This window comes from Drosophila grimshawi, unplaced genomic scaffold (assembly GCF_018153295.1).
Source record: "Drosophila grimshawi isolate 15287-2541.00 unplaced genomic scaffold, ASM1815329v1 contig_848, whole genome shotgun sequence".
NCBI classification, from domain to species: Eukaryota; Metazoa; Arthropoda; class Insecta; order Diptera; family Drosophilidae; genus Drosophila; species Drosophila grimshawi.
The window spans coordinates 9,395,001-9,417,262 of NW_025063692.1; the positions used below are offsets into that span (position 1 = coordinate 9,395,001).

The window sequence follows — 22,262 nt, forward strand, 5'->3', positions numbered from 1 at the left end:
GCAGCACTTTGAAAAATGTGGCAAGTTGGCCCATGTTGAGCACTGTTTTGAATAATGTCAATGCATCTAAAAAATCTCAACTAAAAATGGGCTTATTTAACAGTCAACAAAGGTGAGTTTAGGAGTCGACAAGGCCCAAACCAGATTGATGAGCTGCCAGACTGATTAATGAATCTTATTTACTGCTTGTTGCTAATGTTGCTGTTGTTGCTGTTGTTGCTGTTGATGCAGCTCGCAGTGCATTCGGCGAATAGAAATATGTGGAAAAAAAAAACGATGTTTGAACTAACAAGTGTGGATGACGACAACTGAAACGGGCCAAAAACAATGGGTCGGGCTGAGAACCGTGCACCAGCAGCCTTTATAAATTGCAACTGGCTGAGCAACAGGGCGCTTAGTTGACCAACAGCAGTTGTTAGCTGAAAAGCGGCAAACCCAACGAATTATTAACAGCAAACAGCAAATCGCAAATCGTAAATAGCAACAAATACATCCGGATGAGGCACTGGAGGCTACTGTTGAGCTGGCTGCTCGTGAGCAGCTGCATCGCAATGGCCACGCCCTCGCTGCTCCAGCTCAAGAAAAAACTGTTCGGCCATGGCGGCGGTGGTGGCGGCCTTGGCGGTGGCGGCGGCGGTGGTTTTGGCGGTGGCTTCGGCGGCGGCGGTGGATATGGAGGTGGTGGCGGATATGGTGGTGGTGGCGGATATGGTGGTGGTGGCGGTGGACATCCCGGTGGTGGTGGCGGTGGACATCCCGGTGGCGGCGGTGGTGGCTATCATGGAGGTGGCGGCGGTGGCTATCATGGAGGTGGCGGCGGTGGCTACCACGGCGGCGGTGGTGGTGGTGGCTATGGTCGCAAGCCCACCATCGAAGTGTATGTGGTGAAGCCAGTTTATCAAGGAGGCGGCGGCGGCGGTGGCTATCATGGCGGTGGTGCTGGTGGAGGTGGCTATCATGGCGGCGGCGGTGGTGTTGGTGGCGGTGGCTATCATGGCGGCGGCGGTGGTGGCGGCGGTCCACAGTGTTGTGGCGGCGGAGGTGGCGGTGGTCACGGTGGTGGTGGTGGTGGCTCCTATGCCAGCAGCAGCGCCAACAGCTACAGCCACGGTGGAGGCGGTGGCAGCCATGCCTATGCAAAAGCCACGGCCAACACCTATTCAAGCAGCTGGTAAACAACTCGAAGAGCATCACACAAAAATTACCATTTATTGTGCATAATTCTTCTTCTTTTTTTTTCAATAACTTTTAAGTGGTTTGTGAATAAACAATACAAAAAAAAATATGAAAATGTTATTGATGTATTTGTTGTTGTTGCTGTTGTTGTTGTTGTTGCTGTTGTTGTTGTTGTTGTTGTTGCTGTTGTTGTTGGCATAGACAAAGTGAAAATATTCTAAAGCGGATTCATCAGTTTTGGGCAGATTTGGCATATTTGGAGTGCGCAATGGGAACATGTTTTGCATAAAGCAGCGAAATAACAAAAATAAACACAAAACCAAAAATTATTACCAAGTTTATAAACAAAAAAACATCGCACATTTCGAAATCAGTTTGGCTGCAAATAAAGAAGAAGAAAAATGCTTATATGTAAGCAACAACAACAGCGAATAACAATTACAACAAATAGCAACAACAACAACAACCTGTAAACGTGTTTCAAAATGCCAACAAGTTGGTAAAGTGAAAGATGCGAACATTTTTGCCATGTTTGCCAAGCAGCATTTACAATATGTGCGTGGGTGACTCGAATTCCAATTGCGACTGCCAATAAGAATGCGAATCTCCAATTGGCATTGCCCACAAATTCCAAGCAGATGCACACCTTTAAACATGCAATTGAGTACAAAAAAAAAGAGAAGTGTGTTGAGCAATCTGAACTTGACTTGACTTAACTTAAGATGCGCAATTTGCTTGTATTGTAATTGTTTTAAGCTCATTAATAACCCATGAGATATATCTTGTCAAATGGCCACTTTCTACAGTTGCCAGGCAGAGTTTAGCTATCGAAAATGCAGCTGAATATTCTCATTGATGTAGAAGAAAATTCAAATTCGATCATTAAAACTTGTCTACAAGAATTATCCAGCAAATGAAAACATTTTCAGCGCATCGAATATAATATTAAAATCAAAAAAAAATAAAAAATGCAATCGAAGAATGCAAAGCAAAACCGTTCTGATTATAAATGTAATAATTTGTAAGCATCGCAAACTGTGCCTGGAATTAGTAAATATAAATGCAAAACTACATTTAAAAAGAAATCAAATTGGTTTTTCTTTAAGCTTTCCTGCTGCTGATCCTCTCCAGCAAGTCGTGCTTGGCTTGGTTGCTGCTCATTTACTCATTGGCATTCCTGTGACGTGAATTATGATAAAGGTTGTTGCACGATCGAACCGAATCTGCGCCAAGTATCTGTTGCAGCTTCTATCTGCCATCATATAGATATATATATATATATATATATAGTTATATATGTGTGTATCGTTTTTATTTTTAACTGTCTCGTTTGCTGTCAATGTGCATCTGCAATCCTTGCATCCAGACGTTGCTGGCAGATTTTGCAGATTGACATTCGCACTGGAAAAACTCGTTTGCAGTTGGCAGTTGTTGTTTGTTGCAGTTGTTGTTTGTTGCAGTTGTTGTTTGTTGCAGTTGTTGTTTGTTGCAGTTGTTGTTGCTTTTGCTTTTGCTGGTGATGATCAAAGCCAATAGCAAAACCAATTTGAGCCGCTTCTCACGTTTCCCAATCGCTTATTGAAAGTTTTTCGAATTTCCAGCGCACACACACACACTATTCCAATTGTGTGCGTGTGTGTGTGTGTGTGTGAGTTATATATATATATATATATATGTATATACAGCTGCAGTCACATGAGATTTTCCTCAAATCGATAACAGGTTTTTGGGCTCTAACTCTGGCTCTGTCTCTGTCTCTGTCTCTGGCTCTGGCTCTGGCTCTGGCACTGGCCTGTCTCGTCTTGGCCTGGCCAATTTCAACGGCTGCAGCAGAAAGTTTTCAGTTTGCTGTTTTTGTTGTTGTTTTTTTCTTTTCTTTCTGTTTCTTTCTGTTCGAGCCAGGGGCTCATTGAAGTGCAGCCAAGTTGCGGTTCAGAAATATGCGGATGACAAGCGGCCAAATGTTGTCGCTTCAGCTCTAGCTGCAGCTATCTAACCCAACCCCCCCCCCCCCCCCATCCCTTCCACAACTCGCCCCTCTCTCTCTCTCTCTCTCTCTGTCTCTCTGTCTTAGTTGCTATCTCTATTTGAGTATGGGTCCGTTCCGGGCTGGCAACGTCAGTGGCAAAACACTTAAATTGCTCCGTCATCATCGGGCGCATTCCAAGTGCCAGGTTCTGTTGTGGCCCACATTGGCTAACAAATGGCCTCTTGCGGCCGGTCGGGGCAATCCGCTTAAATGGGCGTGGCACTGCCACACTGCAATTGGAGCAAACAGTTTCAGTTATGGAACATTCAACGTTCCAAGCCATAAAGCTAACAAGCCCACAGATCAACTATCCCAACTAAAGCGTATCAATTATGTATACATCGATACATCAATACATACAAATCTTACATATTTTGGTAATAACACAATCCTATCTAAGGAGATGATTATAAATATGGTTCTAAGACTGACACCATGTTTGAAAAATGTCTCAATGATTCTTGTACTATTTTCTATTGTACTTAAAACAAATGGGAAATTGAATTTAAGAAATTCTATTTGAATTTAGTATTATATTAACTGTGATCAGAATTGTGATCAATTAAATATGAAGCCAAATATAAATCATTATCAATCTTGGCCGGATTTTAAATATGATTGTTTTAGAGACAAAGGGAACAACTTCAGAATATATGAAAAGAATTAATAATCGCTTCAATTTTGAGAAAGTCATGGCGATTTCTAAGGACATGGAAATTTATACAGTTCTATGCAGAAAATTCGATAAAATTATAATCTAATACTAACTCAAGATATTTAGTCTCAAATTTATATAAAGTTCTTCACCTACTTCGCATCGTGCTACGAAAACTTCTGAAAAATCCCAACTTTATGGCGGGCAACGCTTGAAATGAGTAGATGTTTTACATACTTCTGCAACTAGTAATGATGACCTGAGCTTTTAATGGCAGCTACCACTGACTCTATATGTAGTTTTGACAGATTGTCAAAAGTAAATGCATGTCTATCATATGACAACGCAATCAATTGACAAATAATTTGGGTACAAGCGAAACTGGAACATCGGCAGGAAAGGCAGGCAAAAAGAGCTGCAATAACCAACTGTAAAACGAGTTGCTGCAAAAATAAAATAAAAACAAAAAACAACAACAACAATAACAACACACAAAAAACACGAATACCAAGTTGGAGGATCACATGGAGTTGATTTGACATCTTGTCGCCTTTAGCTGCATATGCCGAGTGTAGCAGCAAAAGCGAAACGCAATCGTAGAGGAGCACGAAGCGCCACGAAGTTAACTTCGACAACGGCACGAAACAGTAACAGTGAAACGGCGGCAGCAGCTCTGACTGAGCTAAGCTCAGTTTGCAGTCAGCCTACAGACAGTCTTCGGTTCGAACTCAACGCGCCAAGTCTACGTTTTAAGTTGTGTGTCGCGAGTCGAGCGCGTAACGCAAAGTCGAAGTCGAAGTCGAAACACGAATCCATCCATCCCCATCCCATCGTGCTGCGGTGCGAAACTGTGCGTGAAATTGGTAAAGAGCAACAGAAACCGAAACCGAAACAGTAAACAGAAAACAGAAACCGATGCAAACCGAAACGAAGCGGGCGCATTCCACATACCGAGCATAGTCAAGACCATTTTAATGTGATTTGTTGATATTTGCCTTGTTGCGTTTTTTCTTCTTTTTTTATTTTTGTTTTCATCGCGTGTGTTAAAATACTGCAAAAAAATAAAAAATATATATATGTGCAAATATATATTTACTTAAAAATTCTTTTTTTGTTTTGTTTTTTTTTTTTTTAATTTTTATTTTTGCTCAGTCAATTTAAATTTATTATAGATTTATTTATGATTTGCATGTCGGCCTGTGTGTGTGCGTGTGTGTTTTTATAGTTTCGTCTTCTGTTTTTGGCACTGTTGAAGACGCAGCCATAAAAATTAGTTATTCGTTTTTTTGTTGTTGCTTATATTATTGAATAGTTATTTGCGCCATATAGCGAAAATTGATGCGATTTAAATATATTATTGAGCGTTGGTAAACGGAGCGAAGCCAAAAGTAAATATCAAGGAATCAAACTTGATCTTGATTGCTGCACGCGAATCTAACCAAGGGTAAGACTCCACTCTACAATATATAAATATATACATATATATATATATACATACATACACATACCTCTATCTATATATATACATACTGTATTTATGGGCATATGTAGAAACTCTATTAACACACTAAGACATACAACATTCATGTTGCCGGCCCCCAGTTCAATTCAATGTCAATGGGCCTGGCGCTCACTTTCAAAACTACGATCGATAGACGCTTACGCACTCAAGCAAAACCTATCGATAAGTTAATAGGTCACATTCCTGTCAGCATGCTAAGCATGCTAAGTCTACTTCAAACTTCGCCAAACTCCGTTTCGAAATGAGCTGTGAAAAATGCTTTTTGTTTTTGTATCCTTTCTTTTTTTATTTGTCCAGTCGATGAGTTAACTCTATAATGAGATAAGACGTATAAGACGTATCCCCTTCCCACCTCCCCCATCTTAGATACGCATTCATATGCAAAAAAAGAATCGCATCAGCTATTTTACATAAAGGGGGAGGCGGCTGTGAGAGAGAGAGAGAGGAAGAGAGCTGAGGGGGGTTAAATTCCGATGCGGAATTCCTCAAAATAAAAATTCGTGTCTCGCTCGTGCCAAATCGCTTAAAATCATCAATCTTAAGTTAAACCACAAAGATAACAATAACAACAACAATCTGTTGTATGCATATGCAAATGAATATGTGGTCAACTAGAAGACAACAAAAACAACAATAAACAACAATAACATTAACACATTATTATTTTCGACAATTCTTGCGTTTCATAAACGATTGTTAAATACCCTGTAATGGTTCTAAGCAGATGCACTCAGACAATCAAGCTGAAAAGATAACTTAGTCTTTATTTTCTAGTGCGTATCATTCAAATATCATTCTCATTTCAAACTTAAACCATAATATCTCAAACAGATCTTTTTAGTTTTAATTCTTGTTAGTTAAATTACGTCTCGTTTTTGTCAAAGTATTTTTCAAATGTATAAAATAAAATTTTTAACAATTTTGTTACAATATCAAAACAAGATTAGTGTTGAGAAATTTAAATATTTGTTGGCCCTAGCTGAAGCTACTCTTTGGACACTTATGCTACGGGGTATACATATATAAAATACACAGCGATTTTATAATTCTACAAATGAGTTTTGAAAAGGTCAGCGAGAAAACACTTGACCGCCATTTAATAGCTCCTGCTCTATGAGTAGACAGCTTTTGTTATGTATTCATGTTCATTATGAGTTGCAATAGGAAAATGGACTTGATCTTCGACGTAACAAATGAGAATATGCTCACCAATATGTTGAACTCTGATCTTATTCACAGCCACAGTTTGTTGGGCATTTCTCGTAAAGACATTTGCAAGACAATCCGAGTCTTAACATCTCTAACGAATTCCGCGCACGAAAGAGATAGCACAAAAAACAAAAAACAAAAACAAAAAAAGACAAAAAAAAAAAAAAAATGAAAACGAAAAAAAAAGAAGAGAAAAAACAATAAACAAACAAAACAAACAGTTGAGGTCATTGCTCAAACATGCCAGATAGCTTAACAAATAGACAATCTTGAATATGGAAACCCAAAGACAGCATAGACAGCATAGACACTTATATGTATAGGGGTGTGTGTGTGTGTGTGTGTGTGTGTATCTGGGCTTGTCATACACATACGCATACAACTAACTGTAGTCTTTTGTATCTGTGTGCATTTAACATTTTCACAACCAACAAATCTACATGCGTGTCTCGGCTTGATTCTGTCGAATCGACAGGTTTTGTCTCAAGAAGTGAGTGGCAGCTGTAACATTTAATTTTTGAACGGGGAGGCGGAGGAGGGGGTGTGGCGGGCACCACCAGACCACCCATATCAAGGCATAAAAACCTAGCACAGTCCAAATCAAGATTTGCTTGTCTGCGAGAAAGAGACACAAAAGTTGTAAGCCAAAAACGTAAATTGGTATTGTAAAACACTGCTCAAATAATCAGTCAGTGTTGACTAAGCCCTATTTCAGTTTTAAAGCTAAGCTGTAGTTAAGAAAAAACAAACACTTTGTCAGCCCAATTAGCACTTATTCAAGAGCTATGTCAGTTGAGGTTAGTAAAGTTGTGGTTCTAGGCACAATGCTGCTGGCCAATGTTGTTGGTCAACCTAGGCACACCACAGATCCTGGCAACTGGGCTCATTTTGTTGTTGTTGTTGTGGTTGTTGTTGCTGTTGCTGTTGCAAGCGCTAAGTGCTCCTAAGTATTCGACAATTGAAAGAGGTGAAAGCGAAGCTTTAATTATAACTTGTGTCTGCTTGGCTGGCTCACCAGTTGTTGCTGCTGTTTGTTGTTGTTGCTGCTGTTTGTTGTTGCTGCTGTTGTTGTTGCTGGTGCAGCGGATCTGGCTATTAGCCAGTTATTGCAAATCATCCCATTCCCATTTCCATTCCCATTCCCATTCCCATGCACTTGCCCTCAACTCATGCACTCATGCGCTCTAAATGCCAACCGGCCAAGTCCAACTGTTGCTGCCTCTGACAAAAAGTTCAAACAAGACAAGTGCACAAAAAAAACATAGCAAAACGTACAACAACAACAACAACAAAATAATAAAAAAAAAATTGAAAAAAAAGTGAAATTTCAAATCGAACAACGTCGCCGACGACTGTGTCCATAATTGGCGAAAAGCAACAACAACAATAATAAAAACCCCACCAGCAACAGCAACAACAGCAACAGCAACAACAGCAACAACAACAACAACAGCAATCACACCAAATAGGACGCTTGAGCGGCTGCCCCCAAGCAGAGCCCGCAGGCAACCAAAACTTTAGCTGCAGTCCGGAATCGGAATTGGATTCCAATTCGAATGCGCCAAGTTATTTATAAACATATATATATATCTATATATATATATATAAATGTGATTGACTAGTTGCAATCCATAAACGAACCGAAAACCATTGAAATGGAAATCAAAAAAACTCGCAAAAGGCAACAAATAATTAATCAATACTAAAAAAAAAAAACAAAACAAAACAAAGCAAACCAAAAAAATGTTAGACAAAAAGTGTAATACCCTTTGCAGCCAGCCAAGTAAGTGATATGTTTGCGTAGTAGGGGTAGTCTGATATAGAAAAAAAAAAGATATTAATAAAAGTAGTTTTGTACACAAAAAAAGAAAGATATTTTCATTATTTGAGCTGTTTATCCGACATTAAATTGGCCTTAATTGCTTAAATCAACATATGAAATGTGTTTGTGTTTCGTTGATTCACACATGACTTGAAACAGACAGATCTATTTGATGGCCATATCTAAAGTGGTATGCCAAATGATTTAACCTACTTCGTCGTTCTGTTCAAATATTCAAGTGTAAACTGAGAGTGTCAGAAATGGCAATCCTCAATCAAATACCCTCTCGCAAGGGTATAAACAAAAAAAGCCTGTTTAAAATTCCTGAGGCGTACTTTGGCAGTTAATAAAATCAAAATGCGATTAAAATAACAAACACAACAACAACAGCAACAACATTTGATTGTTAATACAAATTTGCAATTGCTTTTGAAAGTGTTTTTTTTTTTTTTCTAGATATGTATTTTGATTGGCAACTGTGGCAGTTGCTAGTTGCTAGTTGGGTTGGTGTTGTGGGTGGTGTAGTCTACCATTATTGGCATACTCCTGCATACACCTGACACGAAACTCAGCTATAATGCAACATTTGCAAACGAAATTCAGTTTATAAATGTTCGTCAACTTTTAATCAATAACTTGCAGAAAATGCTGTGATTGATTTGAGTCTGAATTTGTGCAGACAGTTTTGGCATAACTTTCGTTTGGATTACTTGATGATAATTAATAATAAATATATTATATACACTCTAACACAGAACCGCAGTTCAAGCGAATTACTCAAGTTGAAGAATGTTTTTTTGTTTCAACTCTTAGAAAGGAAAAAAAGATGAATGCAAATTGAGCTTGTTGACCAGACGTGACTTTCGTGACATTTTTCAAAATTCCTATGATTGCATGAAGACATATGCACACACATATATATATATGCATATATATACATATATATGTATATATACGCATCTTAGTCAAAACCATCTAAACAAAAGAATCTGAGTTGTGCACCTGCCTCAACGCCAAAAGTTTCCAGCTGCGTTTGAACTGATTGTTAAATGCAATTGACGATTTAGAAATAGAAGTTGAAAAAAAAAACAATACACACACACACATATATACACATATATATATGTATATATATATATCTTATAGAAAACAATGGCATGGTCTAGCAAGAAGCAGCAGCAGAAGAAAAAAAAAACAGCAACAAAAAACAAATGCAACTTGAAAGTGGCACAAAGCAATTTTAAAGCTGAATGGAGCGTTAAGTTTTTCAACTGCAACTGCCAAGAAAACAAAATACACAAAAAGACACAAAAGCAGCACAAATTAACAAAAGAATAGGAAAATGCAATTATAATTGGTACACATTTCAATTTGATGATTGTTTTCATTTTTCCCCCCTCTCAATTTCGAAATGAAGAGCAGCAGCAGATATATACATATATATAAATATATATAGATGAGTCTACGACAGTCAAGAGACTAAATTCCTCGACGAATAAAAGTTGAAATTGTTTTTTAATCGCTTTTCCAACCATTTAGCGACATTTCAATTCTATTTATTTCACTGCCAAACGAATCGCTTTTCTAGCTTTTGACGAAACAAGGAAATTAAGAGTAAGATATATAATATATATATATATAGATATATAGATATATATATTATATGCATATGCATAGGAAGTTTTAAATTGCCAATGTTTGGTGTTTGTGTCAGTCTGCTGTCTGCAAACTGAAAGTTTATCGATGGTTTGCATAATACATAGTTCAAATATCATGGGAAGAGCTCATAAAACGCGAAACGAGCTCTGCGCGCTCTTCATTAACATCAGAAAGCGCCGAGGGGCTCTCAAAATGCGGTAATATCTGGTAATGGGTGATTAAGCGGCCACTCAAAATGATCAAATTTACAAATTCAAACAACAACGGTTAGGATTAAAACAACAACAGCAACAGCAACTGCAACAACAACTGCAACAGCAACTACAACAACAACAACAAATATATACCAGATAAAAATAGAAATAATAATGAAAACAACAGTCAAGTTGGCCAATAAAGCACGGCCCCAAATCAAACAGCGCCCTAACGCTGGAGTGCGACTCGAATGGGACATAAAAAGAAAACAACTTCATTTCAAGTGTCGAGAAATGCGTTGGGCGAGGAGCGTGTGAAAATGATCTGGAATGGGCAACCAGCAACCAGCAGCAAGCGGCAAGCGGCAGGCAACAGCAACAACAACAACAGTTGACTACTTGGGGGCATATTTAGTATTACCTCATCAAAAAATTCCATATGCGATAATGATAATGCGATCCGCTGTGTGACGTATGCGAGACATGCGATTTATGTATGTGTGAAAAACACACACTTAAAACAACAACAACAATAACAACAACAACAATAAAATACTTATGTACATAATATGTACATAATATGCAATTGCATGGCATAACTAGATTAGATGCGAAGTAAGCGCTTACATCAATCATCAAGCAATCAAGCAATAAATCGATGCAGTAATTACTTAAATACATATCGTAATTGCAAGTAATGAACTTCTGATACAGTCAACATATGTATGTTGAAAGGATAATCTGTTGTGGCAACGATTGATTGATCACAAAAAATAAAATCAAATCAAAAATTTGTATGATTTCTGATGTTGAAACGATTTGGTGTGCAACAATTTTGAAAAACAAGTATATAAAAATGTTCTAATTTTTAAGCATTTTATGATCTCTTTTATTTCAATAAGCTTTAAAGTTCATTTAAGTAGTCTGTCTATTCAACGTTAAGATGAGTATTTTTCACAGACAGACAATAAATCCAGAATAGATTGCAGAAACTACTTATGCCAAATAGATGGGATTTACTATTTATGCCAAATAGATTGGAGAAACTACTTATGCCTTATGGACAACTTGGGGTTCTTTTCTTATGATTATCACATATATTGTATCCGTTTATATGCATTCCATGAGAAGTATCCAGTTTTACGCTACTTAGATTCCAGGGAGATATGATTAACCCAGTGTCAGACTTTTATTGCGCACATTCTAAACAGTCGCCGCTGAAAGTCATCTGTCATGTTGAATCTTGACTCTAATTTGTCATCCGCTTGGATGTGTTGTCATCGTCAATGTCATTGTTATTATTATTGTTATTGTTGTTGTTGCTGTTGTTGCTGTTGTTGTTGTTGCTTTTGCTATTATTTGTTATTGTTATTGTTAACGCCCGCGCTTAGCTCACCTCGCCGATGATCTAATCTCAAGAGCTGCCCGAGTTTCTTGACAGTGGAAAGCGCTGAAAATTGCACTTATTTATGCACACTATTTACATATACTATTTCACAACAGCTGAACTTGAAAATGTCGCGCGGGGGGGGGGGCGGGGGTGAGTAAGGATTGTCTGGGTGGGTGTAGTTGGTAGCTGGCTAAGAGGGTGGGCGGGGAATGCTACGATTACGATTTTCGTTTGCAGACATGCGAATACAACAAAGGAAATACAAAGGTGGAGACAACGATGACGATGATGGAGTTGATGTTGATGTTGATGTTGTGGGTAAACGCTTCAAGAGTTCAGCGAACTTGGTGAAAATTGCTGAGTGTTTATTGCTGTTGCTGATGTGTTGATGCTGATCATGTTGCTGTTGTCGTGCAGCTAAATGGGTAAACAGAAAGCAGAGTAGACAATAAACAGCATTGTCACTATCATCAACACCATCACCATCATCATCATCATCATCATCACAAATATCATGATGACGATTAGCACCTTGAAATGCGCATTTCAAAGCAATTGCATTTCACCTTAAATTTCCGAATTTCTTTCATTTAAGCATTTACTGATTACTTTGGACTTGAGAAATGTGCTGCACTTTTTAAGCGGCTTCAGAGTTTCCTTTGCAGAATAGATTAAGTGGCTTGTTTGCTTTTTACCCGTTTTCCACTTTCCACTTTCATCATTTTGTTAATAAAACTATTTTCGACAAAAGTTGCTTATAAAATGTCATTGCCTGCATTAGCAGATCTCACATCAAGAAATCCACTATTATCTTAAAAACTATTGCTTAATTTTATTTTACATCATTGACTAAACAATTTAAAGTTATAGGTGAAAGTCTTAAAAGTCTTGTATAAATATATATTCCTTGTTGATGATGTATTTCATACATAAGAATTATGTATTTTATCGCGGAATCATTGCCCATTTTGTGGAACTTTGCCATTTTCATTCCAGATAAACTTTTCTATTATAGAGTTAGTTTCTTTTTCGTCAGTGTAGGCTATAAATATTTGATTCAATTTTTTTGCTTTAGCATCCTTTCTGGCATTGAGCGACCCTTAAATATCCCATTTCCAGGGAAAGTCCAACAAAAGCCTTCGACGTGGTCACGTTTGACGATCGCAGGGAATCGCATGGAACCCTGAGATCTGAGACGTGTCAACGCACAACGAACTGAAACCTAATATGTATATTGAAATGCATAACATGAAACCACCTACAAACACACACACACACACACACACACTCAGTTTAATATGGGGGGAAAGGGGCGATTCCCTCGGATATCCAAATGATGAACGAACGATTTCTGCATATTTTCACCTTTCAAATGAGTTTTTGAAACATCTTTGGATACGCGTATTTGGGCCACAATGTTGGCGTTGTTGGTTTTTGGTGTTTTTTGGTGTTTTTGGTGTTTTTTGATCACATGCCAGCAGGGATGACAGTCTTCGATATGGGTGGATCGGGGATCCGGGGATCCGGGGATCGGTGGCAGTCTGGCAGGTAGACAGACGCCCGGCTGCAAAATTAGCGCTCTCAAGTCACAAGCGGTGCGTGTCTAAAATGTGTTAAACAGAAAGAAATCGCCAAACGAACAAGCAAACGAACCCGAAAGTCAAAACCAAACCACAACAAAATACAAACAAAAAGCGTTGAAAAATTCGCTGAGTTATGCGACTGTCCATATATGAAAGATACTTGTACTACTTATAGCCATACATACACACATGCATATAGTTATTTTTTTTAATTATATATATATATATATATATATATGTGTGTGTGTGTGTATGGTGTATGGAAATGACTGGACACTGGCCAAGTGCTCGAGAGCTCCACTTGAATGCGACTCATTGGCACCCGTTGCCATTACTAGTCACAATAATAATTACTATTTGTATACCCTGTAGCCAAAAACAAACAGCCAAAGGGGAAAATGGCAATTTGCTGAAGCTAGTAGTTAAAAATGAATAAGTTTGAGTTTTATTTCTCTCACGTCTTCCTAAAAATAGAAATGACAATGCGAAGAATATTAATTCAAGCTTGTCTATTCCAAATTACACCGATTCAATCGATGATTACATTTTATGTCGCTTTTTGTTACGTTATCAAGAATATATAAACTTTATTTATTATATAGTAATATATATGATCTGTCTGTCTGTCTGTTATAACAATCCGATCTCAGTCTTGTCTATTATACGAATATCATATCTCACGCATATCGATACAAATCAATTTTCGAGAGCATCTATAAAGATATAGCCTTCCAATTTATATATAGAATTAAACTATAGCTATAGATTATAGATTAATCATTCAAATAGCAGAAGAAATGCATTATTTAGATTCTGTATTTGAAAGTTGGCCACAGAATATCAACTTTACTGAAGAATTCGAAATTATTCTCGACTTGTTTTCTTTTGCCTTATTATTAAGTAGTAGTGGGTAACTTGCAGTCAAGTTTATTTGCCCAGAGCATTCTACTATTATTTATTATTATTACATATATATTTTTTTGGCTGTTGTGAAAAGTTGAGGTGCAAATTAATTGGGCTGCTTGAGTTTCGTATTTAACGTTGCTCGTTTCTCGTTTCTCGTCTCGGTTTCATTTTGGCCGCTTTGGCTTGCTGCGGTCATAATACTTTTTACCCATTTCGTTTCGCTCTTTTTTTTTTCATCGATTCTTTAATTATGGCAATTAGCCGAATTCGTGCGAGCCAATACACAAACCCAGGCCCAGTTGCAATTCGAACTCGAAAAACCATACACACACACACACACATATAGAAATATGCAATTGCAATTTACGCTGCGGTTCGGCGAGTGTTGATTTTTCACTTTCCACCAATTTTGTTGTTGTTTATAAATTTTTTGCACACTTAACGAACAATTTTCGCTATTTACCCCATAATTCAGTGGAATTTTCAATTGGCCTGCCAGCAATTGGGCCTCCGCGGAATAATTGCAAAAGCCAATGCAGAAATGCGATTTTGATTTTGTTTGTTCGTTTTTTTTATTATTTTTTTTATTTTGTCTTGCCCGGTTAATGAAACTTGCTGTAGAAGCTTATATAAGTCTGATCTCACCACAAAACATGATGCTGTAACCAATAAGCGATTAATCAACATTTTATCTTGTGTTTTTTTGTTGTTATTGTTGTTGTTGTTTTAACCCTTTTCTACTGCAGTATTCATATTTGTTTGTATCTTGGCCAATCTAATCGAGCCAGAGCTTTACTTGAATATTATTCGTAGCTATGAAAATCTGTCAATATTTTAATGGGAAATCGATTTTTTTTTTGTATAATTTGAAAAACTCGCTTCGAAAATGTAATTCAAAAAAGTTTGCATTAAGCAAGTGAAGAAAGTGTGCCTGGCACTTGGCAGCTTGCTTAGATATTCTATCTATATATTGTCTATATATCAATTGTTAGTTCTTTAGTTGTATTATATTCGTAAGCCTTTGCTTGGCCTGCCATTTCAATTACAGGGTATTTTGTGAGCTGTAACTTGGCTGCCGCAAATGACGCACTTCAACCGCCACTTGTGGCAACACTTGAGGCAAACAACTCTCTCGAAGATTTCAACTGTGCTGGCGTTGCTGGCCGCATAATGAGAGTTTAATCTATAATCAGTGTCGGATCATCGATTAAAGAGTGTGTTGCGAGAAAAGCTAATTAAACGCCTGTCTGAAAGCATTAGTGCGATGATATGCAATCCTACACGCCGTATACGCAATATCTAATCATTAATAATCGCATCGCATCAAGCATTATAGCAGGGATGCTTATGGACATCCAACGAGACAACAACGAGACAATGCTGACATATTTGGGTTGAATTTTAAAACAACAACAGAAAACAATATTAGCAACAGCAACAACAGCAGCAGCAGCAGCAACAGCAGCAGCAGCAACCAATGTGCTGCTGTTGCTAAAATAGCCACAACAAATCAGCAAATGTACTAATTAACATATTTTATAACTATGCGGACACCTGCCTCAGTTTGTGTGTGTGTGTGTGTGTGTGTGTGTACATAACACACCCTGCACAACATGGCTGCCATGAAGCCATAAAAAGCAAACAAACAATACACATACAACACGACATTGGCAGACATTGTGAGTAATACACGATTTTGACACGACGCCAAACATACCAAAAACAAAAAACAAAAACAAAACAATAAACGTTTCTTCAACTTATTAGAGATACAAAAGTTGTCAGCCCTCTGGCAGACATATATACATATATATATATATATATATCTACATAGAAATGTGTGTATGCCTTTTAAACAGACCAACGGAAACTTGGCGAGATTGTCAGCTAAAGCTAAAAAGATATATATATATATATATATATAAATATCAAGTGCCATCTTTTTATCATCCTGCTTGCAACAGAAAGAGAGAGAGAGAGAGAGAGATGGAGAAAGATAATAAATGAAATGTTATATTTAATTGTTAGTCACTTTCAGCAAATTACTGCAGAGAGTATATACTCTATAATAGCCAACTCCTTAGAGAGGGAGAGACAGAGAGAGAGATAGACAGAGAGATAGATAGAGAGAGAGAGAGCTGTGCATTTCTATATTCAAGTTCTTTAAGTGAGGAGTATCTCCTTTATGCGCATTTACCTGTATGAGATACATACATATATGAGGCAAATAAGATAGACTTAATTAAGCATCTATTCCCCTTTTCCGCACAACTGCTCAGATACGTTTTTGTATCTTTTAATGAGGCAGCCGCACTCGATGTGTCTGTGTATAAAATTAGCTGCGATTGAAGTGATTAAAAGCTACACTTGAACTGGCACAACAAAGAGTCAAAACTCAGCGTGCACTTGACTCCGCATCTGCGACTGTATTCAACGTATTCGTATCTGAAGCAGAGTCTGTTGCTGTGTATCTGTATCTGTATCTGTATCTGTATCTGTAACTTTGTACTTCATCTTGAGTTCTATGCAAAAGTTGCTAATTTGTGGCCAACAAACAAACAAAAACTCAAGAGTCAAGATGGTTATGTTAGATACTTGTGTGTGTCTCAATCTTTAGCTCTCTATCTCTATCTGTATCTCTATCTGTATCTCTATTTCTATCTCTCTCTGTATCTGTATCTGTATCTGTTGTTTTTTGAGCTGCCTTTCGTTGCTTTAATGTCTTTCTATACGTATTTATTTATGCCTTTCGCTTCCCTTGCCGCAGGCACTAACTACTTTTAAGCCTGTCTCTGTCGCTGTCGCTGTCTCTGTTCCCTACTGCCACTCCTCCCGCCTGCCGCTGCCACATCTTGTCGCAGACAATGACCTGATCTGTTCAAAACTAATCACAACTCTTTTCGCTGCCAGCTCAAAACACAACAATTAGTTTTGATTATTTGTAAAGATTTGCATAAGAAAACGACAAAAATGAAAACACAGCTCAACAATTGTTCCGACCATTTTGAGTTATGTGAACTTTTTGTTATGAATATATCTCCAAAGAAAAATATAATACTTTAACTATGTAAAAAGTACACAACGATAAACAAACAATTGTCAAACTAACTGCTTTTTATCGGCCACAAACAAAAATATCTCAGTGGAAATCATGCCCCGTTAGAACTTTGAAAAAGCAGGTGTCAAAACTAACTGTTAGTCAAGAAAATTAACTAGTTTTCAATCGCAACACGTTTTCATTTTATTTATTTAATGTTGTTTATAAACCGATGATAAAAATCAAGTAATAAATGAGAGTAAATATGAAAAATGCCAAAGTTAAATGACTGATAAATCATCCTAACACGCAGATATAGAAATGATATATAAACTCATAAACTATGCCATTCATTAATATAATAATAAATTCCTCTGTTGCCAAACAGCTATGTTAATTAGCAACTTTTGGCCACATACTTAACTGGCCGTTGAGCCAAACCTTTTAACCAATTCAGACAATTCAGTCAATTCAGAGCTAAAATCTGAAATTATTAATGATAGGGATAAAGAGAAGAAGAGACTTTATTTAAGCCACGAAAACTTGAACATATTTCACCGGCTCTCCAATAGATTAGTAGCCTATACATAATACCAAATAAGTTGACTCATTATAATAACCATTTCGCTGACTGATAGTTAAACAGCTAAGCTGAGATAAGCAAAATATTGGCTCAGTTCAAGCACGTTTTTCAATTAAAACAAACACATATCTTTAAGCTGTGTCTTATCTTTGGCATTCCATACATGCTCAATTGGTGAGATCGACGAGAAGCAATTATATATACTCGTATATATATATATATTTATGGAGCTGCAGCAGAGATTTTAATTGGCCATTACTGACACAGTCAGTTGGCTGAGTCGCAAGTTCAATGAACAAACAACATATTTCACATAATTGAATCACTTATGCGCATTCACAATTAACAATTGTCAATGGTTAATTGTTGCTCGTTGGCCGTTGCTTGTTGCCTGTTTGCTTGCCAATTACCAATTGCAGCGGCAACTTAATTAACAACATGGTCAACTTGACGCCAAACGTGGACCGTTTCTAGCTACTTAGAACAAGCCGCAATTGACATGACTGACACATAACCAGCAACAACAACCAGCAACAACAACCAGCAACAACAACCAGCAACAACAACAATCTGACAACTGACAGGCAACTGGCAACTGGCAACAACTAACGATGTTGATGCAACACGACGCATACGTCGTGTGTCGCCATCTTATGCAATGGGCCACGTTATGTTAATGACCGTTTGGCTTAAAGTCGCTATCGGAATTGGCCACAGAACTGGGTCAGTTGCAACTGCCACAAAACTGGTCGAGCACACTGGATGCCAGTATATATTTGAGACACAGTTAAGCACAGTTTAAGACAAGATCGATGCTCTTAACAACATTGCTAGCCAAAAACATTTAATTCACATTGCAGTTTTTTAAGTATTTTGCAATACCAATTAATACTTTGAAGCACCATTCTGTAATTCAGATAAAAGTCCAAATATAAACTAAAGTTCACAAGAATTATATAAATACAAATTTGTAAAACGAATGCATTTTATTCATTCTAGAATTGCCAATATGAACTGAAGAATATATTTGCCTCGGGTGAAGATCTTCAATCTGAAATCAAGAAAGAGTTTTAATAAATTAGAAGGAAAATGAGAAGTAAAAAAGGAAAAAAAAATACTTAAAAATAATGCAATTAACTAGTAGAAAAAGGATAAACTTAATTCTAGAAAGAAAACGAGAACTTGAAAGACAAAATTGTTAATTGAAGAATGAAAATGTAAACTTGAGAAACAAACTTAGTTCGATAGTGAAAATGAGAACTGGAAAGAAAATATTCTCTATTCAAGAAGCAAAATAAGACGTAGAAAGACAACAAACTTATTTCAAGAATGTTTAGCCTAGAATAAACCGACTTAATCTAAGAATATAATGAAAGTTAAAGATTTTGGTTGCTTCTGAATCAGGGGAAATTCTTGAACTTCAGATAAGTTCTTAACTACAATCTGTAATACTATTTTTGATCTATTTAAGCAACAAGTATCTAAATATAGATATATATATATATAGATAGAACAGCTAAAACAAAACAGATTTAAGCAGAAACAGACTAACAGCAAATGAACAACAAATTCAATTTGCGATTCAAATATTTGAAATGAAAAAGAATGTTATCGAATATCATCGCTGTTAAGTAAGCTCGTATTTGCCACACTAAAGTCAGTCTTGTGCATTATGCAACAGCTCGAGTTGTGTTTTGTGTGGCATCGATTCGGCATTACTCGCAATAAAACAAATAAAATAATAACATATCATTTCCTGGCAATGCGTTAAGTGGCAAAGTGGCAGCTAAGCAGCTAAGCAGCTGGCAACTAAGTAGTTTTATCTGTATATCTATCTATATCTATATATATATATATTTACATCAATTTGGCGCATTTTCACTTTAATTATGCGCTTTGCTATGTGCAACAAGAGCAACAATAACAAATAACAATAACAATAATAATAACAAAAACGCATTCAGTTCCATTTAAAGAAATGAAAGAGAAACAAAAAGAAAAAAAGATGTTTTGCCTTTTATTTGTTGCTTTACTTTTAATTTTTGTTAAATGTGTTTTCATCGTATCGCTTTTATTCATTATTGCTTTACATTTGATTCGCTTAATTATTGCGCGTTTTTCTTCCAATTTTTGTACAATTTACGAGCAGTTGGCAGAGTCGCTCCCTCAGACATGGTCATAGTCCGTCATGGTCTCCCTCACGCTGCCGCTGCTGCCCCTGCTGCCCCCACTCTGAAATCGAAAGAGTCTTCACTTTTAATACAAAATACAAAAACCCACAGACCATATACGAGCAGAGCCATTGAGCTACAGCTACGGCTACGGCTACAGCTTGGCACCGAGCATTTGGGCCTCGGCACCACGTTTGGGCCCCTGCACGTGGCCAGCAGTGCGTGTCCAGCCCAAAAGTTTCATGCATTTGGCAATAAATTATGTCTACGTGCCTCTCAAGTTTTCACTGCACGCGCCAGAAGACGACTGCACACACAACACACACAACACACACACACAGCACACATTGATAGCGACCGACCTCTTTCAGCCAGGCCCAAAGTAAAAGTTGTTCAAACCCTACATAGACGAAATCCAATCCTATCCTCTATCTTGTCGATCTCTTGTTGCAGACAGCCCAGCCAGTTGCAGTTCCACTTGCAGTTCCAGTTGCAGCATTTCTTTCACTATCTAATTGCTATATTTGGTCCATGTTCCGATGGGCTCTGCAACGCATGGCAGCATAAATACATATCTCTATCTGTATCTGTATCTGTAGCTGTAGCTGTATCTATAGGAGACTTTTGTGACGTTGTTGATATGCGGAAATGGCATTGCCATATTTGTGGCAAAAAGCATACATCCGCCTACGTCACCGTTACGCAATTAAACGACGATAAGCGGACACACCCCCTTCTGCACCAGCCGCCTTTTCCAAATGCAGCGCAAAACGCACTTTCTTCCGCATATTAATATTTGATTCCTTGGCTTTACCATGAATACACTCGCAAAAAAGAAACGTAGCCCAAAAGTAACTCACTTTATTAATCAGATAGAATTATTCTAAAAAAAAAAACAGGAATTTAAAAATTCGAAAATCTAGATAGAAATAAAACAACTGTAAAATAATTCCTAATCGCATTTGCTTCCATTTGCATTTTGTGTTTTGCAGCAATGACATAATGGAGCCAATGACCATGTTGGTATTGGCCTTCCAGCTGCTGGCGCTCTTCTCGATCGCCGGCGCGCTGCTCATCTATCTGATATGCAAGGTGCGCGAGGAGAGTCAGGCGTGCAATGCCGAATTGTCGCCACCCAGTCGTGTGGTGCTGGTCACCAGCGCCGATACGGCGCTCGGCCTCCAGCTGTGCACGTATCTGGCGAACAAGGGCTGTCGCGTCTTTGCCGGCATGAAGGAGGCACGCGATTCGCTGCCAGCCAAACTGCTATGCGGCTGGATGAAGATACGCGAGTACAGCGAGGAACCGATTAGCGGCACCATTATACCAATGCGGCTGGATGTGACGCGTGAGGATGTGTTGCGTGAGGCAACTATCGCAATGGGCGCCCATCTGAATGCCAATGAGCGTGGCATTGCTGCCGTCATCAATACCAGCGGCAGTGTGTATCGCGGCCGTGTCGAATCGCAGGATGTGCAGCACTGGGAGCATATGCTCAAGACGAACATACTGGGCACGCTGCGCGTGGCCAAGGCATTTGTGGGGCTGCTGCGTCCGACACGCGGCCGTCTACTCTATTTGGGCGGCAGCAGTGCAGGCGCCAGCATGGGCGGTGACGGTCTGGTCGCATTCAATGCGTCCCGTGTCGCCGTCGAGAAGTGTGCCGAGGAGCTGCGCAAGGAGCTCCAACCGTATGGTGTCAGCATTGTCGCATTGGACACATGCGGCATGACTGTCGAATCGTTGTACAAGGCGCCAGTTGCTCAAAGTAAGTGTCTCCCCTCTCTCTCCCTCTCCCTCTCTCTCTCTCTGGCATATACTAATCTCTCTGTTTGGTTTTTCTTGTTCCCTGATAGCCATGTCACAGTGCCCGGGCGCACCAACCCAATATACGGCGGATGTGTTGAGCGCCAGTGCACTGCAGGTCATTGAGCGGGCACTGTGGGACTATACGCCCCAGCAGCGCTACACGCTGCTCTCCCACAACAAGTATCAATTCACGTTGCCATGCCGCTCCTCGCTGCGCCTACATCGGCCCAGTAGCGAGGCCGCCACGCAGTCCGTCTAAGCCTGAAGCGAGCCGAGCCGAGTCGAGTCGAGTGGAGAGTTTTATGTCATCCGCATTCAGCTGCCTGGGAATGGCAATCCGATGCAGTGCGTTTGATCGGAGCTAATTGCGTGCCTTTTACCATACCATATTTCCTGTACATACGGATAACCCCAAAATCCTTGTCTTTATCTTTTGTAATCAGCTATACACATATATGCATATATGCCTAACTGTTTCGATATCAACATTCTTTTGCAATGTTTATGTTTAATTATT

General features: G+C 38.4%; 2 protein-coding genes across 4 annotated transcripts; both read left to right on the plus strand.

Moving 5' to 3' along the window:
• The first annotated feature begins 551 nt into the window (after positions 1 to 551).
• On the plus strand, positions 552 to 1,175 carry LOC122322826 (glycine-rich cell wall structural protein-like). Its single transcript, XM_043216009.1, has 3 exons — positions 552 to 711; positions 787 to 974; positions 1,026 to 1,175. The coding sequence occupies exons 1-3, from the start codon at positions 552 to 554 to the stop codon at positions 1,173 to 1,175; spliced, it is 498 nt and encodes a 165-aa protein (XP_043071944.1).
• Positions 1,176 to 4,568: 3,393 nt separating this feature from the next.
• Positions 4,569 to 22,233, plus strand: LOC6565652 (uncharacterized oxidoreductase SSP0419). 3 transcript variants are annotated; one of them, XM_001992349.2, is made up of 4 exons: positions 4,569 to 4,723; positions 5,173 to 5,304; positions 20,929 to 21,704; positions 21,793 to 22,233. In XM_001992349.2, exons 3-4 carry the CDS (start codon positions 20,939 to 20,941, stop codon positions 22,002 to 22,004), a joined length of 978 nt encoding a protein of 325 aa, XP_001992385.1. In that variant the 5' UTR covers positions 4,569 to 4,723; positions 5,173 to 5,304; positions 20,929 to 20,938; the 3' UTR covers positions 22,005 to 22,233. The 3 variants fall into 3 exon arrangements, with proteins under 3 accessions (XP_001992385.1, XP_032594746.1, XP_032594745.1); XM_032738855.1 differs by having other exon boundaries at positions 4,582 to 4,723; positions 5,190 to 5,304; XM_032738854.1 differs by having other exon boundaries at positions 4,582 to 4,710.
• Positions 22,234 to 22,262: the final 29 nt, after the last annotated feature.

Excerpts from the sequence above, each read along its gene's own strand:
- LOC122322826 (XM_043216009.1), top strand. The coding sequence starts at position 552 with ATGGCCACGCCCTCGCTGCTCCAGCTCAAGAAAAAACTGTTCGGCCAT. Across the intron at positions 712-786 it reads TGGTGGTGGTGGCGGATATG|GTGGCGGCGGTGGCTATCAT; the intron begins GTGGTGGTGGCG and ends GCTATCATGGAG. Across the intron at positions 975-1,025 it reads ATCATGGCGGCGGCGGTGGT|TGTTGTGGCGGCGGAGGTGG; the intron begins GTTGGTGGCGGT and ends GGCGGTCCACAG.
- LOC6565652 (XM_001992349.2), top strand. The coding sequence starts at position 20,939 with ATGGAGCCAATGACCATGTTGGTATTGGCCTTCCAGCTGCTGGCGCTC. Across the intron at positions 21,705-21,792 it reads CAAGGCGCCAGTTGCTCAAA|CCATGTCACAGTGCCCGGGC; the intron begins GTAAGTGTCTCC and ends GTTCCCTGATAG.